The sequence below is a fragment of the Caenorhabditis remanei genome, chromosome IV (genome assembly GCF_010183535.1).
Source record: "Caenorhabditis remanei strain PX506 chromosome IV, whole genome shotgun sequence".
NCBI lineage: Eukaryota > Metazoa > Nematoda > Chromadorea > Rhabditida > Rhabditidae > Caenorhabditis > Caenorhabditis remanei.
The window spans coordinates 3,265,213-3,282,495 of NC_071331.1; the positions used below are offsets into that span (position 1 = coordinate 3,265,213).

The window sequence follows — 17,283 nt, forward strand, 5'->3', positions numbered from 1 at the left end:
TGCTTTTCATTTATTTTACCCTGATCATGATTATAAGAGTCAAAATGGAAAGTTGCCCGCCTTGGCTGTCAAGAGTTTTTTGGTGGGACACTAGTAAAATTTAAAGGAATATAAACAGATTATTTCAGCTTATGGGAAACCAATTTTATTAAAAAACCAAAACATGATACGAAATGGAAATCTGACACACAACTGAAATTGTTTATGAAAAATATAGAGCACTACCCTAACCTTTAATTGAAAGCCTAAAATTATAATTATTTTATAAGTGTTACTTTTGCAAAAAAACAAAATGTGTTTCAACTTCAAAACTTGGTTAGGTCAAACCGATAAACATTCGATTTTGACAATTATGTATGCTGGAGATGAACAACGCAGTCAATGTGTGTGCCAAGGCAACAACCGGAGCTGACTTCGTCTTGGTCCCAACAATCGATTTGTGGCAACAGGAGACGGTACAAAATGCATTCCACGCAATGCTCGGTGACAATCAGTTCGGACCTGTAAGGGATTTCGATAGATTCGACAACCAAGACAACAACCGCTGGTTCCGTGAAGAGATCCCACGGTACAGAAACGGGAACGAGGAAGAGGAAATGGAGGACGAAGAACGCACCGCGCAGCTCTTCGAAGAAGACATGTGGTTTGGTGTCTTAAGATCCCAGGACCTCGATCTAGCTCTCTACTCCCCCGTGCCACGATCCATGCCAACACTCGCTATACACACCCAGTGGATGCTCAGCTTCTTGACTCAGAAGAATCAGCCAGTCATCGAGAGAGACAACTTCGCGATGATTCAATACTACCCTATAGTCAGAGCTGCCATGCAGGTAATGGTGGAAGTCCGGCAGAACCCAGTCAACACAGTCGAAGTCACACTTTACGATTGTCCGGACGAAATGGCCGCAGCAGGAGCTTACGGACATCGGTTGGTAATGCCCACATTAGAGCTGTTCGCCAAGTTTCCAGCACGACGCTGGAGAGTATGGCTTCAGTATACTTGGGAGCAACTCATGACACAACTGGAAGAGGAAACGGAGGATTGCGGATGTCAGACAACCAACTTCCAGGAGATTCATCAAGAGCCATAGCTCGAAGTCAACAACATCCGCTAATCTTTCAATTCTTTCATTCAACGAACCGCAACCCAATCTTGTACCATATGTTTTACTCGTCTTACTTGTCTTCGTAAAATCCAATCAAATAAATTTGAATTGAGATTAAATCTGTGTTCCTGTTCTTAAATAAATAAGACAAAAGCTAAACAATCGAGGATATTCGACTCACAAAAGATCTAATATAGACATAACTTCGCGCCACAGCGCTGACTGCTGCAACTATTTCTAATAGAATCAATATGCCTAACTGGCCCGAGTAGTAACATTTTACCTGAAATCAGGGGGAAGATGCATTTATGTATCGGACACCGACATGAAGGTTTACTCTGATCAGCTTCTGCAAGAGGATATACATATTGCGGACCTGTGGTCGCGCTGATCTGCAGATTGTAGGAGCTGCTCTTCAGTTTCAGTCTCCGAAAGGAAACTGAGGAATTTCCACTATAAGTAGGCACCCTAGCATTTGCGAACCTACGGTTCCGATGCTCGACGCTTCGAAAGTCAGTCGGAGCCGGTATGGACGGGTCCTATGAAGCTATGTTGCCCAGATGATTCCGACTTTCACTGGAATCGGACGGGTGCGCGGTGACTTTCCACCAAGAGTTGCGCAGCTCTCGGTTACTGAAGTGTCTCAATCCCACCCCAATCATTCAGGGTATTGCGCTGCTTGTGCAATATACAAACATCCAGCAGTTTCACCGCTGTCTGGACATACTCTGTAACATCCATACATACAGTCTACACATACACAACATCATGTACGGGTGCAAGGAGGAGCGCGCGTATTTGTTGTGAGTGCATTGAATGGATTTTCCATCTTTTCCGAAGGTTTTTTGGGTGCATTCAAGGCTGTCGCACGGCCGGCCGCGGCCGGCCGCGGCCGGCCGAGGTAGGGCCGCGGCCTCGCCCGGCCGCGAGAAGAAAAAAATAAAAAAGCCACGGCCGGCCGCGGCCGGCCGAGGCCGAGGCCGCGGCTTTTTTTTCAAAGTTGCAAAACTTTGTCGTTTTTGAAAAAAGTTTTGCTGGTTTTTTGTTTTCTGGTACCAATCTGACAACCGGGGTTCGATCCCCCCTCGTGCCAAAACTTTTTTGTTTTTTGTTTTTGACATTCTGGTACCAATCTGACAACCGGGGTTCGATCCCCCCTCGTGCCAAAACTTTTTTGTTTTTTGTTTTTGACATTCTGGTACCAATCTGACAACCGGGGTTCGATCCCCCACTCGTGCCAAAACTTTTTTGTTTTCTGTTTTTGACATTTTGGTACCAATCTGACAATCATGGTTTGACTCCACTGGCGCCTTGGTTTTTGGTTAAAATCTAAAGACCAAAGTTGCCTTTCCGGAGAAGGACTGTTCTGAAAAGAGACACTTGTAATCTAAAAATGTTTTTTTTTGTTCTGAAATGGTTTCAGATTGGTACCAAAAAGCAAGAAATAAAATGAAAAAAGTTTTGGCACGAGTGGGGATCGAACCCCGGTTGTCAGATTGGTACCAAAAAGTCAAAAACAAAAAACAAAAAAGTTTTGGCACGAGTGGGGATCGAACCCGGTTGTCAGATTGGTACCAAAAAGTCAAAAACAAAAAACAAAAAAGTTTTGGCACGAGTGGGGATCGAACCCCGGTTGTCAGATTGGTACCAAAAAGTCAAAAACAAAAAACAAAAAAGTTTTGGCACGAGGGGGGGTCGAACCCTGGTTGTCAGATTTGTACCAAAAAGTCAAAAGCATATCAAGTCATGTTTTCAGTTGATATGCTAGAAAGCCGCGGCCGGCCGCGGCTTTTTTGAGATTTTTAAGAAAAAGCCGCGGCCGGCCGCGGCCCTCCACGGCCGGCCGCGGCCTCGGCCGGCCGCGATTTTCAACAGCCTTGGGTGCATTGTCACTCTTTTTACCTTCGCCATCAATGACAACACCCGCACGCACTCCTCGCAGTCACCTGCTCGTCATACCGTCAACTTTATCATTTTTATCTTCCTTTTTACCTTTTTTGGTGCTTTATCAAGGGATTCCGCGATAGAGAGCGTAATAAATGGGTCATTGAATACATGTGTACTGTTATTTCCGGTTGCATTGCTTATCTTACACAAAAATAGCCATTATTCATATTAGATTGCGTGATAATAACGGATTAGGCAATAGTCTCCGACCGCTCTTACTTGCCTTCTCCACAATAGATTTTATAATTTTTTTCTGACTATGAGCAAAATTGTCAAGTTTTGAAAAAATGCAGTAGGAACTAAATTTTTTTAAGGCTTCATCAAATCTTCAACTGCAGATCTTATCATAGAAGTGTAGTTCCAGAAATGTTAGGGCAATTGTTTAGTTTTGACTCAAGAAAAGAAGAAAAAGTTGAAACTGTGTTTTTATGATTTTGAATCACTAATCATTCTGAACATAACACTGGAATACTGTTAAGAATGAATAAAATTTCAAAAAATTACTAGAAAATCACCAATTTCACATGGCTTCCCTGTTCTTGCCTCCACAACTGCCCATATTACAACAATAACCGGAACAGTTCAAAAGCCAAATGAGAAGAGACAGCATGATTGATGTATTGCTTCATGAGACGTTTTATGGTTTTTTTGAAACGTTTAAAATTTATTTTCACCTCACAATCAGCTGAAAGTTTGGACGTCAGTCTTTAGCACTTGCCGTCAACTATTACACATTTTCAGGGAACAATATTGCCGATGTAATAATAACTAAAAAATAATGTTTCAAATATCAGTTTTCTGCATATATACGTTTTTTAAAAAGACATTTCTGTGGTTTTTAATATCAAATTTGATAATCATAACTTCTGAAAAGACAACTCAGAGCTGGTTGTCATTGTTTCTATGCGTTTCGGAATGTGTAGTTTCGAAATGAATCATAAAATCCAGAAACTATTTTTAAACTTTGGACTTAAATAAAAAAAATCAAAGTTGACTCGAAAAATGGATAATAATTCCTGAAATTCTGATAGTGGGTATACATACATATGTAGGGAATTTGAAGCCGATGAATTATTTAAAAAAAAACACTTACGCGCACATGATTTAATGAAATCATAGACTCAATGATATTGTATTTTTTTCTCCAAAAAATTACTGAAATGTTACAATTAGGGATTATCGGTTTCTCGAAACAGTATCGAATGCCACTTTGAATGATGATTTGATAATGTTGTCTATTGCAATTTTAAAAAAGTTCGTATAAGTATACTTCTACTTTTCAGCTGCCTGTGAATTATGAGAACACGAATATCGTATTATTGAAAATCAACAGAATCAAGGACGCCGTGAAAGAGTCCCAAGTTCCTCCAACTCCTGACCCTAATTAGTTAATTAAGAATTTTAAAGAATTTAAAGAATTTTAAGGAGAAGGCATGCGTGGAGGACCGCGAATGCAGTCTGTCCTGATCATACTAGCAACCGAAATTGGACGGGTCTTGAGATAACTCGCTTCAAAATGACAATTGGAGTGGATCACTCTATCAAGTTGTAGATCTCGGTGAACTCTACACAAGTCTATTATCATTTTCACTATGAGTTTAGTGAGAGCCGCTGTAAAATTTGTTTGAGAATCAAGGCCCGGCTTAACTCATTTAATGGCTGTATATATTTTTGTGGTTCATTTTCAAAAAAATTGTCTCTTTCTATTTTTTGAACCATTTCTTTTCATTTTCTGCGGGAACTAATGAATTTTCAAGAAGATGATAGAAACTTTTCAGCCCGAAAAAGACAATGAAAATGAAATTTCAGGAAAGCCGCGGCTTATAACGGCTGACGACGGTTCATTTTCAAACATCCTTGCCGAGTACTACCGAAACACAAACATCGTCTATTGATGCTGTTCGAGAATTCATATTTTCGAAAATTTTTCTTATTTCCAGTATTCCTGAAACAGTAATATTCCCATTTTTCAATAGCTTATGTGTGGTGACCAGCATGACCATCAATTGAGCTCGACAATAAAAATACATTTTCAGTTTCATCTACTTCTGTTAACTGTAACAAACTATCCGACAACATTGTTGGAGCTACGACATAAAGGTTTTCAAAATTCACACATTCATTGTAGAGAACTACAGTGCGCGTCATAAAGATAGCCCCCCTAGCGATTATGTCAGATCTGGCTCAGCCGTAAGTTTTCTTGAAAAATGGGTAACAGCATTCGATTCCTCGGGCGAAATAACCCCCGGGCGCAAAGTTTCATGAATCTCCTACAAAAACTACGGGTACACCATCGAAAACTTGAAAAATAGGCCGCGTCATAAAGATAGCCCCCCTTGAGAATTTTCAATTTCTCCATAATTTTTTTCCGTTTTTTCACTTAAAAACGTTTTCAATCGATAAAATTCGCATTTTTATCAGCGTTATCTTATTTTTTTCCACACTTTTACAGCAAAAATTCTACTTTGAAGAGCCAGTTTATGCTAAAAAGTGCAAAAATCGGGATTTTTGAGGAAAACGATCGTAATTCGCATTTCAAATAGAGGGAGCAATATTTTTGCACGGTATTTTACTTTTTTCGGTACTTGCCTGATAATTTTATCTTACATTTGGCTGAAAAAAGCGGCTCTGAATGCTCAGAGGCCATCCCAATGTGAAGGAAATTCACTTAAAAAGATGGTTTTGAGCTTCTTCAAGATGAAAAACGTTTGAGAATCTGTTTTTGAAGTGGAATCTTTTTGAGAATGGTTTAAATAAACTTTTGTTATGTCACTAAGACATTTCTAAGAGACCTTACCAGGTTACAGATAAGTACTAGCAGTAGAAATCATGGTCAAGTTATTTTCACAAAGGAATATTGTGTTCTCGAATCAATAGTAAGTTTAAGAGATTTAAAATTATTCGAAATGAGTGAAAAAACCTTCAAACAAAAACAATGTTCGTAGTTTCTTTTCAAAAAGTTGTCTACTCATCGTTAAACTCACGATATCCAGTGTTTTACTAGTGAAAAAAGATTTGGGACACTAGATCATGATTTGAAAGACTAGTACTTGTTACTAATTGGTCGAAGTAGTTCAGCTATGTCTTGGCAATAACATGAGACTTGATTCTACTATTTCTTTCAAAAACTATACCATAAAAACAGATTCTCAAACGTTTTTCATCTTGAAGAAGCTCAAAACCATCTTCCTAAGTGAATTTCCTTCACATTGGGATGGCCTCTGAGCATTCAGAGCCGCTTTTTTCAGCCAAAAGTAAAATAAAATTATCAGACAAGTACCGAAAAAAGTAAAATACGTGCAAAAATATTGATCCCTCTATTTGAAATGCGAATTACGATAGTTTTCCTCAAAAATCCCGATTTTTGGACTTTTTAGCATAAACTGGCTCTTCAAAGTAGAATTTTTGCTGGAAAAGTATGGAGAAAAATAAAATAAAGCTGATAAAAATGCGAATTTTATTGATTAAAAACGCTTTTAAGTGAAAAAACGGAAAAAAATCATGGAGAAATTGAAAATTCTCAAGGGGGGCTATCTTTATGACGCGGCCTATTTTTCAAGTTTTCGATGGTGTACCCGTAGTTTTTGTAGGAGATTCATGAAACTTTGCGCCCGGGGGTTATTTCGCCCGAGGAATCGAATGCTGTTACCCATTTTTCAAGAAAACTTACGGCTGAGCCAGATCTGACATAATCGCAAGGGGGGCTATCTTTATGACGCGCACTGTATAATGTAATTTAAAAAAAACCTTTTCTATATTTATTTAGTTATTATTTTCGTTCCATTGATATCTGCTCTGTAACATTAATTTTAAAATTCAAAATAACTTTACTTTCGTTTCAGATGTCTACTGTTTTATTACAAAACTATAAAAAAAGAAGATGATACAAAAGTCAGTTATCGAAATGGAATTTGTCTCTGGGAAAACTAGTAAAGAAATAAACCTCGTTCCGGAAAAATGACATGTTTGTGACAGTGAATGCTACAAAAGTGTGATACAACAGTAATTCTTTTCCTGCTTCTAGAGAGACATAAACATTCATTCTTCAAAAAACGAACGCTATCAATTCCGCTCCGAATCAAAACGCCCTGATTGATATGACTTCGCAGAAAATATTATATGGCACAGTGCAAAAAAAAAAACTAACTCGGTTCCAAAATGAACTCGTCAGACAGATGAATAGCTTGCTTATCTCACTATCAGGGAACTGTGAAAACAGTTCATCTTCCAGTTCCAGTTCTAGTTACGCTTTATTTCTGTGATGATTCGTAATATAGAGGCAATCCAACTACAAAACACATTTCCTTCGCACCGAAGATTCGTTTCGAAAACCATCGCTCAATATAAAAATTTGAAGAAACTGGAGATATTGAAAAGTAAATGTCGTTAAAAAATGAGAACTTCCGTTGTTCAGTAACTTACCATTTGATTCAATGCAAAAAAGAAATAATGTTGCAACTGGTTTTTTGTTGATTTTCTTCTGAAAACTGCAAAAATTACTCTGAAATACCAGAAAAAGCCGCGAATGTTGTAAAACAAAAAATTCAAGATTGCCATGAAACAGAGATCTATTATTTTGCAGCTCCGATTACGACACGGGTTTTCCAAGCCCATTACTGTTTATTTTTGAAATGGAAGAAATAAAAATAAACGTTCATTGATATTTAATTGTTACAATAATAAAAACTGCGTGCTCTGAATTAGTTGTCTGAATTAGTTATTAGTTGTGAATTTTTCCAAGATGCACAAAAAACACTGCTCTAATGATGTGCCATTAATTTATAAATTTTTGATATAGACTCATTCAATTTTTGAAACAGACAAAAATTATGTTTCGTACATTCTTTTTATTGTACACTCTCTGATGACTTTCATTTCCAGAAAATGAAAGGGACATAGTAAAAGAGCAGTAAATAAGGGATTATATCACTTATCACTATAACAGTATTTGCTTTACAACACATGAAATTTTCTCTTTTTCTGGCTAGTATGATTTGGATTTGACTTCGGAAAATAGAAACAAATTATTTCAGCTTACGGGAAAACAATGTTATTAAAAAACCAAAAGATGATAAGAAGAAAGCTGACCAACAACTGAACTTGCTTGTGACTAAAATAGAGCTCCACCGTAATCTATACGCGATTGACCGCAGAATAAACATCCTATATTTATAATTATTGTGAAAGTGTTACTTTTGCAAAAAACAAAATCCGTTTCAACTTCAAGACAAAACATTCGATTTTGACATTGTATATTGTTTTTCTGAGAAAAATTGTTAAGTTTTGAGAAATCACGCCTTTCAGTTTTCGGTGAAACAATTGAAATTTCATGTTTCAATGCAATGTGAACAGTCTTCACGTTTTTTCTCGATATTGCGATTTTCTCGATATTGTCGTCTCGCATATGCAACTTGTATGTTCACAATTGTACAAACAAAAGAGTATGTTAGCAAAGCACTGGTAAAAGTGTTTTAAATTGAAAAATTACAGCAAGATCTAAATTTTTAAAGCTTCATCAAATCCCCAACTGGAGATCTTATCATAGAATGTCAGGAAAACAGTAATTTAGTTTTGACTTAAGAAAAGAAGAAAGAAAAACAACTGTGTTTTTATGACTTGAACTCACCAATCATTTTGATCGAAACCCTGGAATACTGTTAAGAATCTGTTAAAAAGATGAATTTTTAAAAAAATCACAAGAATAACAGCCAATTTCACACTGCTTGATTATTATATAACACTTTTATTAGGAAACAGACCTTTTCGTTTTTTATATGTATGTAATATCGTCAACCCAGCACACTTTTCCGTTGATACAACTTTTACTTCTTTTTTGAAATTGTAACTTTCACACAAAAAATAAGAGTCTGTCTATTTTCTCCTATCGCATTCATTGAAAAAATCGACTTCAAGATGAACGTTGTTTTTTCAATAATGTGCCAGACGGTGCTAATCCTAATAATTGAAAATTTTGTATAATTATGAGATGGCTTATCGAAACAGTAATCTCACTAGGGAAGGTCACCGAGTCAGTGTGGAGTTATGGGGCGTGACCTATATCATTGGAAAGCTGAGAAAACGCTGATTCAAAATATATATTCAGTTTTTGCCTTCGAGGTCTGGTATTCGAGAAAAACGAGGTCAAAGTTTGGACCCCTAACAAGTCATTACATTACCGACGTGTGTAAAATATCGGCAGCGTGGTGTAGGTGGTAGCAGAGGTGGTCAATGCGCAACCACTTTTTGGTTTTTTGAGTTTCGTTTTTTGAATCGGGAATTGATTTGTTTTCAAAGTTCTGTTCAAATAGATAAAAAGAGAAATTTTAAAAAACCAACAAAAAAAAACTTGGTGGCCGGCCGGGATTGAACCAAAAAGTGGTTGCGCATTGACCACCTCTGCTACACAGGTGAACCGCTGTGGATCCTATATGTGATCGCGCGGTGGCGTATATGCAGCTAGAAAGAATCAGGGTTGTGTCCTATATGTGTCCATATGGATCCACGCGCGGTCGGCCGAAAACGTGTGCCGCATATGGATCGTATATGGATCGTATATGGAACCTATATGGATAGCATAATCAGCAGTAATTCTACCAATCACATTTGGTTGATTATTCTGTATGAAACACTAGAAAGACATAATTCATTGTTGTGATTGTTATGTAATGCTATAATGTTGTTTTACTTTTCCTTTTTCAACTTGTTCACTTTCCATTTCTCGGACTTGTACATTTTCTCCGTTTTTTCTCAAAGTTCTTCATTTTTCAACAGATAATGGCAATATTTCGTGAAAAATTGAAAACCACACAGGATTTCATATTTAACAAAAATTAGATTGGCGGTTATAAAACAATTTTTGATGCTCGAGTTTTTCTTTTAACTCTGAAAGAAAAATTATACCCGTCGATGAAATTCGAAGTCTTGTATTTTGACTTTACTTCGGTATGACAACTGCTTACTTTCTTACCTTTAAATCCACCTGAAAAATATGATTTCTTATCATACCGAAGTAAAGAAAAACACAAGAATCGAACTTCTCAACACAAAGTAAAACTCAAAGTTTCTTGAGAAAACGACAAGTTTTCTATTGAAAAAAGACATTTCCGCAAATTTAAATATTTTTATTTTTACTTTTGAAGTTTGCCATTATCTGTTTTCTGCAAAAAAAATGAAGAAAATCGGTGAAAAACTACGAGAAACAGAGAAAATGGGCCCGGACTTATAAAAAATAATGTCGCGTAGATTTACGGTAAACAACACGCCCACGTGTAATTCCGGAGTGTCGTTGCGGCGGCCGGCCGCTAGGCTCAAATATGGACCATATATGGAACGTATATGGATGCTATATGGATGCACGCGCGGCCAGTACAAGGAAAAGACGACAGCACATATACGCCACACGCGCGGTCCACGTTTCATTTGGGGACACATATAGGACGCTATATGCACACTTTCACATATAGGATCCATCGCGGTTCACCTGTGCTACCACCTACACCACGCTGCCGATATTTTACACACGTCGGTAATGTAATGACTTGTTAGGGGTCCAAACTTTGACCTCGTTTTTCTCGAATACCAGACCTCGAAGGCAAAAACTGAATATATATTTTGAATCAGCGTTTTCTCAGCTTTCCAATGATATAGGTCACGCCCCATAACTCCACACTGACTCGGTGACCTTCCCTAGTCAGTTGCATATATCTTGATTGGACCGAATTTGTTCTAGACAGGCGACATCAAAAAAATAGCTTTGAAAAGTATACCGTTGACGAACTTCCGATTGAATTAAGTCAAAACTGTATTCTTATTTCCCTTAAGAATTGAAACAGTGTTATTTGTTTTTTTTTAGCCTGTGGAGCTTGACTATGAGTTTAGGTGTTCTCCACAATGATGGTTATGGATATTATTGTTCTCAGTCCAAAGTTTGAACGTCTGTATTCAGCACTTGTCTTTGAACAATTATTTATTGCCGGGCAACCATAATGCCGACTAATCCAGAGGACTTCATTGAATTCAGTATTTACTGAAAACTAAAAAATAATGTTTCAAATATCAGTTTTCTGTAGCAGCAATAATTTGAGATATTCAAAATGAGTCAGACTTGAATCTAAACATTTTTCAACTTTTTTCACGATTTAAAAGAAAAAAACAAACGTTTTCCCTAAAAATGCATATTTATTACAAAAATTCTGATAGTATGTATGTATTATAGAACGGATCAGATTTTCAATATCCAAACTGCGTAAAATACGGAACACGGTGATAATTCAAAATTATAAGAACTTTGATACTAATAAAAGCGATGTCTATAATAATTTATCAGCAATTTGAAACCGATGAATTGTTTTTAAAAAGGACTTACGGACACATGATTTGAAGGAAGCATTGACTCAATGATATTGTATTTTTTTACAAAATAAGCTGCTGTAAAAAATTATAGTTGATGGTACAATAGAACATTATCGGTTTCTTGAAACAGTATTGAATTCCACTTTGAATGAATGATTTGATATGTTGTCTATTCAATAAAAAATGTTCAAATCAGTAAACTTCAGCAAACTATGAGTTATGAGACCGGCAACCGAATTTCGTTCCATTGAAGAGCAGCCGAATCATGGGAGTCGTGCGCCAGCTTTTGAAATTCACAAAATGTTATTTCAGTAAAAAATTTCATGTTTCTAAAGTATGTTATTCAAGAACCATTGTGCAGCTTTTCCGGTGTTTGGAAGAAAATTGTTTATTTATTGATAAACACTGTGGACTGCGCTCAAAAAGAGTCAAAGGAGCACCAGTAAATTGGTGAAGGGAATTTGGTGACTAAGTGAAACGTAAATTCTTATTTAAAAAACACAGTTTCTTTCGACTTTTGACTAAATATATGTTTTTTCACTTGTAAACTGTGAACATACTTTTCTTGAAATTGAATTCAAGAGGATTAAGGATTAATGTGATTTTATATGAAATTATTTCTGTTTTGGGTGAAACATGAGAAAATAGTGTTAATTTCATATGGTTATGAAATTAAGGTTTTTTTTGCCTTTTTTGAATTCTTTATCTAGAATTACTTTGTACTTTATTATCAGTTGGTTTAAAAAAATTTCGCTGTCACAGTTTTCTGTGAAGAAAAAAAAATGATACTTCGAATTAGTCAAGTATTATGATCTGCGCACATCGGGTAATGAAAATTGAAGAATGAAACAATTAATGTTTTGAATGTCGAAAAATTTATCAGAGAGAGAATCTGGAATCACTTTAACAAAGCAATGCATATAGCTAATATTTAATGAAAAAAACGCGATTCCGACAAAAAAACTATCATGGAGCATAACATATTTTAATTTTTTAAAGGGAAAAAAAACAGTAAATTTCATTAAGACAAACCTGATTTTTGAAAGATTGTTATATTAACGGAACACTAAAAATCAATTCCTCTCTAAATTATGTCAGTTTGCTGTATCAGGAATATTTTGAATAACGTTACTACTGAATTCTCAACGTTTTGGTGTTTCCAAATTCCCAGCATTGCCTTTCTTGTATTAGCACGGCACGCTTTGACAACCGCGCTCTACTCAAAGAAAATTGCGTAAGAAATTGAGAGACTCGGAAAAAATAAATATTTCTCCAGGGCATTTCGTGGAAGCGCTTTGTAAGAATTGTGCCAAGCTTATAACTAAAATAATTTTCATGTTAAATTATGTACAAAATTTTTGATACGACAGTCAACAATTATTTATTTTTCAAAGTGACAAAATAGCTTCAAGAAACAGTAAGCTTCATGATCACTTTTAATTATAATTAGGTTAACAAGAATTAGAAACCAATAAATATTCCTTGCATTCTTCATATTAGCACGGCACGCTTCTTACAATCGCGCTTTACCGAAACCAAAGAAAACTGTGTGCGAAGTTTTAATTATTCACTTTATCTGGCTATTTCGTTGAATATCTATCTTTTTTCATTTAACTAACCTTACTATTAGTTACGGCTATCTCTTCCCCTTGCCATTATGTCTGTATTTACTACCCACCGTTTTACTTTTTTCCTCATTTCCCGATTTCTAAATATCATGTCCTCCTTTATTTTTTTAACTCGAAACTGTCTCGTGAGGGACAGTTTCTAGTCTTTTGTATCATTATGTTTTCCTTTTAGTCACAATAAATAAATAAAATAAGTTGAGAGACTCAGAAATGAGAAGAAATTTTTCAAGGGCATTTCGGTGGTGCGCAGTTGTAAGAACTGTGCCGAGCTAATATAAGGAAAGTTCAAAAAGAACTCAGTAAAGCTGAACTTCTCTTTAAAATATATCAGTTTACTGTGACATGAATGATTTGAATAACGTAACTTCTTAAAATGAGGCTCTCTAGAAAATTTTTATATTAGATTATATGGGTATTCAAAAACTTGAATTTACCTGTCTTTAAAACTTTCCAGTTATATAGTGAGAAAAAAAAGATCAATTTGAAAAATCACCTTGGATTTATTCATCGAGGAACTTATAATCAATTAATTATGTACATAATTATAAGGAGAGTTTAGAGTATTTGAAGAAGGAAAAATGCAAAACTTGAGAAGAACCACAAATAAAAATTGGAAGAGACCGGCAATTTAACAAGGAAAAAGAAAGGCGGGAAGGAAAAATTGAAAGTGAACAACCGAATAAAACTATTATAAATTATATGGAATGCACAAAATTGCGGACATACATACATTCGAGTATCTCAAGGGGAGAAAGTGAAAGCAAGGAAATCATGGATTGGCGCTACAAATAAGGCAAAAAGGAAAAAAAATTAGTTGGTATTGAAGACGTTACCAAGATTTCTTCTGCCGACATTCATGAACATCTCTCCGAGATCGTTAGTTTTGGTGGTGTTGATTTCAGCCATCATTTGTGCGTGAGCCGCGCGAATCAGGTCCATCTTTTTTGGATCCTTTCTGGCTTTCCGCATTACATCACGATGAATTGCCATCATATCTGCTTCAAAGTCTTGGAGATCCTGTTCTGATGGAGCTGGGTTCTGAAATTTAAACATTCAAAATATGATTCTAATGTTTGGAGCATAGTTGTCAACCGAACGCGAAAATCGCTTCAAACTGAGTTATATGAGCTGAAAAATATACCAAAATACACGTCTTATTAGGGAATGACTTGCACAATGGTTGGAGATACAGAACATGATATATATTGGCGGAAAGTTGACGTTTCACTGATTTATATCATGTTGTGTATCTCCAACTATTGTGCGAGTCATTCCCTAGTTAGGAAGTTTTTTATCCCTAATATACTAAGAGTCAAATGACTGATTATTAATCTACCGCGGGCCGGGTTAGAAAGCCTTTTTCGCCCAATTTTGCGTTTTTTTGGCATTTTATCCCGACCCGCGGTACATTAACGACTATTTATACGGCCCGTAGGTGGGTCACAGACTTAGTTCTCGGTGAGAGCTACATTTTGGTATATTGTTCAGCTCACACGACTCAGTTTGAAACGAGTTACGCGGTTAACAAGTACGGCTTTGATAACTTACAACAGACGCAGACGAATCGGGCTCCATTGGTCCGGATGTGTCCATGGTTTGATCGGCGGGAACGAAAGCGAACGATGCTTTTGGCATTGTCGCAGGGAGATACGAAGCGGCTATTGTCGACTGATCTGGTACAACTTCAACATTTCGACGTTTGGCCGGTGTAGCTGAGTAATACTCCGCCTTGATGGCGTTCAGAGGCAATGTGGGTCTGAAAAATGATTGCCTTTAAAGTTTTAAGAAAAAATAGAAGAAGAAGAAAACTTACTTAACACTTGCTGGTGTGGCGGGTGCTGGTGTGGCGGGTGCTGGTGGCATGAGGTCCTCATCGTCATCGTCGTCACTATCATCCTCGCCCAGATCAATGACAATCGGGGCTCCATTTTCATCAACAAGGTTCGCCGATCTCATTTTCTTTTCCATCTTCTCCGTGCGGAAGGCTTTTACAAATGGATAAGTCGGCCATGCCCATAGCTTCTCCTCAACCTCCTTTGGGGAAAGCTTATCCGTTTTGATATGCTTCAGAAGGCGGTTGTAGAGGTGCTGCTTTGCGGATCGAAGGCAATCCCTTATGATTGAGGCTGAAAAAAGTACAAAAATATAAATAAAAATAAAAATAATAGAACTTACGATGCACGACGAGTCCCGTTCTTTTATACACTGAGACTGCAGTTGTGCAGTACCATTTGTGAATATTCGCTCTATTCTTGGCACCTTCCATTGGATATTTGGTGCTGGAGTCCAGAATGATCCACTCGAGCAACTGCTTACTGTTTCTGGAGACAACAGTCGCCCACTTTTGCTCCTGCACATTTGGAGCTTGAATTGCGAACAGGTACTGAGGCATTGTCATGTGCGCACCGGGATTCTCAACTGGCAGAGAAGGAAGGACGACGTGTGGTGGTACCGGAAGTTCTTCCCAGAGTGGACGAGCGACGGGCTCTTGTTTTGGCATGCGCATTTCAGACTGCATTCTGGAAATGGAAATTAAAGAGTGGAAAAGAAACAGGAAGTAAGGATGATGATGAACGGAAAGCGGAAATACGAAAGATGGATAACGAAATTCGAAAACGGAAAATTTTGGGGGCGAAACCGGAGGTTTCAAAACCGGGAATTCCAAAACCATCACATTTCGCCACCAATTGTGAAGAAAATCCCTTTAAAAAAGGATGAAAAAAGGATGAAAAAAGACCCATCCATCATAATTGTAAAAAATTGAATTAATTTCTTTCTTAAGAGCAATAAAACGTGATTTTTGGGTAGAAAATAACTTTTTGATACAGTAAAACCGGGTTTCAGAAAATATGATTTTCAGCTATTTTAGCCAGCAAATTTTTTTAAATGTAACAGTTTTAAGGATAAAGGATAAAGGATAAAGGATAAAGGATAAAGGATAAAGGATAAAGGATAAAGGATAAAGGATAAAGGATAAAGGATAAAGGATAAAGGATAAAGGATAAAGGATAAAGGATAAAGGATAAAGGATAAATTATAAAGGATAAAGGATAAAGGATAAAAGATAAAGGATAAAGGATAAAGGATAAAGGATAAAGGATAAATTATAAAGGATAAAGGATAAAGGAATGGGTAAAGGTAAACGGTAAAGGGAAAAAGAAAAAGGATCAAGGATAAAGGTAAGGTTTCACGTTTCGTGTCAAAATGTCATGGTTTCAAAACGTCTCAAATTTCAAACGTTGGTTTCAAGATGTCCTGAAGCCATCTTTTCGCTACCGCAGTAAAGCGCGGATGGGAAAATTATAGGAAGCAACGTCAAGTATTCAGTTTGAATTCAAAGTCTAGCGCGACAAAACCTCGCGGCAATATTGCCAAAGTGGGAGGAGCCAATTAACCCCTACACACAGATCACATTTTCAAGGAAAACAGAGTACTAACTACTATCCCATTGGCAGAGGAAGAAAACAAGGGAGACACAGGAGACGAGAGGGTCTTGATAGAGAGTGTACGCTCTACAACAGCGAATCGTCGACTTTCGAAATAAATATTTAGAAGAGAGACCGATGCATTCATTCATGCGTAGAGAAACCCAATGAATGGAGGGAGCAGAGAAACACACAAACATATAAAGGGAGAGATTGTGTGTAAGAGAGAGAGAGAGAGAGAGAGAGAGAGAGAGAGTCAGAGAAAATTGCGAAAGACAAGAATATTCTTCTTTTTCCTCTTTTACTCCCATGCGGCGACAGCTGTTGGAAGTTAGGAAAAGTGAGAGAGAGAGAGAGAGAGAGGAGACGTGCAGAAATGTGTATGAGAGAAAAGATTTGCACGCTCCCGCAACTAGGACACACTATGCGTTTCTTTTTCCTCTCCATCTTTTTCGCTCTCCGCTGCTGAGAGAAGAGAGAAGACAAGAGACAAAGTCGCTGCTTTCTTTCTAAATCGATAGAAGAGAGAGTGTGTAAAATGAAGAGAGCGAGACGCAAGGAGTGTCGTCGTGTGAGGAATTGAGAGACGGAGAAAAAGTGTTTCGATGGAGCGCACTAATCAAAACAGTGCAGCGTCAGTAAGGATGAAAATTTTTGACGATCTTGAAAGAATAGCTATTGGAAGACATCGTGCGAGGCGCAACGACCCCAACGAACAAATTTGATTTTGTTTTCCGGTCCTCGAGCACATTTCTTACATTTTCCGGTCCTCGAGCACATTTGTTTTCCGGTCCTTGAGCACGTTTTCCGGTTCTCGAGCACATC

General features: G+C 37.1%; 2 protein-coding genes across 2 annotated transcripts; one reads left to right on the forward strand and one right to left on the reverse strand.

Annotated features, from left to right (window-relative positions):
* Window positions 1-356: 356 nt before the first annotated feature.
* GCK72_012319 (uncharacterized protein) lies at window positions 357-1,091 on the forward strand (the record flags this gene model as incomplete). Its single annotated transcript, XM_053729012.1, has 1 exon — window positions 357-1,091. The coding sequence occupies one exon, from the start codon at window positions 357-359 to the stop codon at window positions 1,089-1,091; it is 735 nt and encodes a 244-aa protein (XP_053583784.1).
* A 12,752-nt stretch (window positions 1,092-13,843) lies between these two features.
* GCK72_012320 (uncharacterized protein) lies at window positions 13,844-15,551 on the reverse strand (the record flags this gene model as incomplete). Its single annotated transcript, XM_053729013.1, has 4 exons — window positions 13,844-14,071; window positions 14,582-14,789; window positions 14,847-15,159; window positions 15,209-15,551. 4 exons carry the CDS (start codon window positions 15,549-15,551, stop codon window positions 13,844-13,846), a joined length of 1,092 nt encoding a protein of 363 aa, XP_053583785.1.
* Window positions 15,552-17,283: the final 1,732 nt, after the last annotated feature.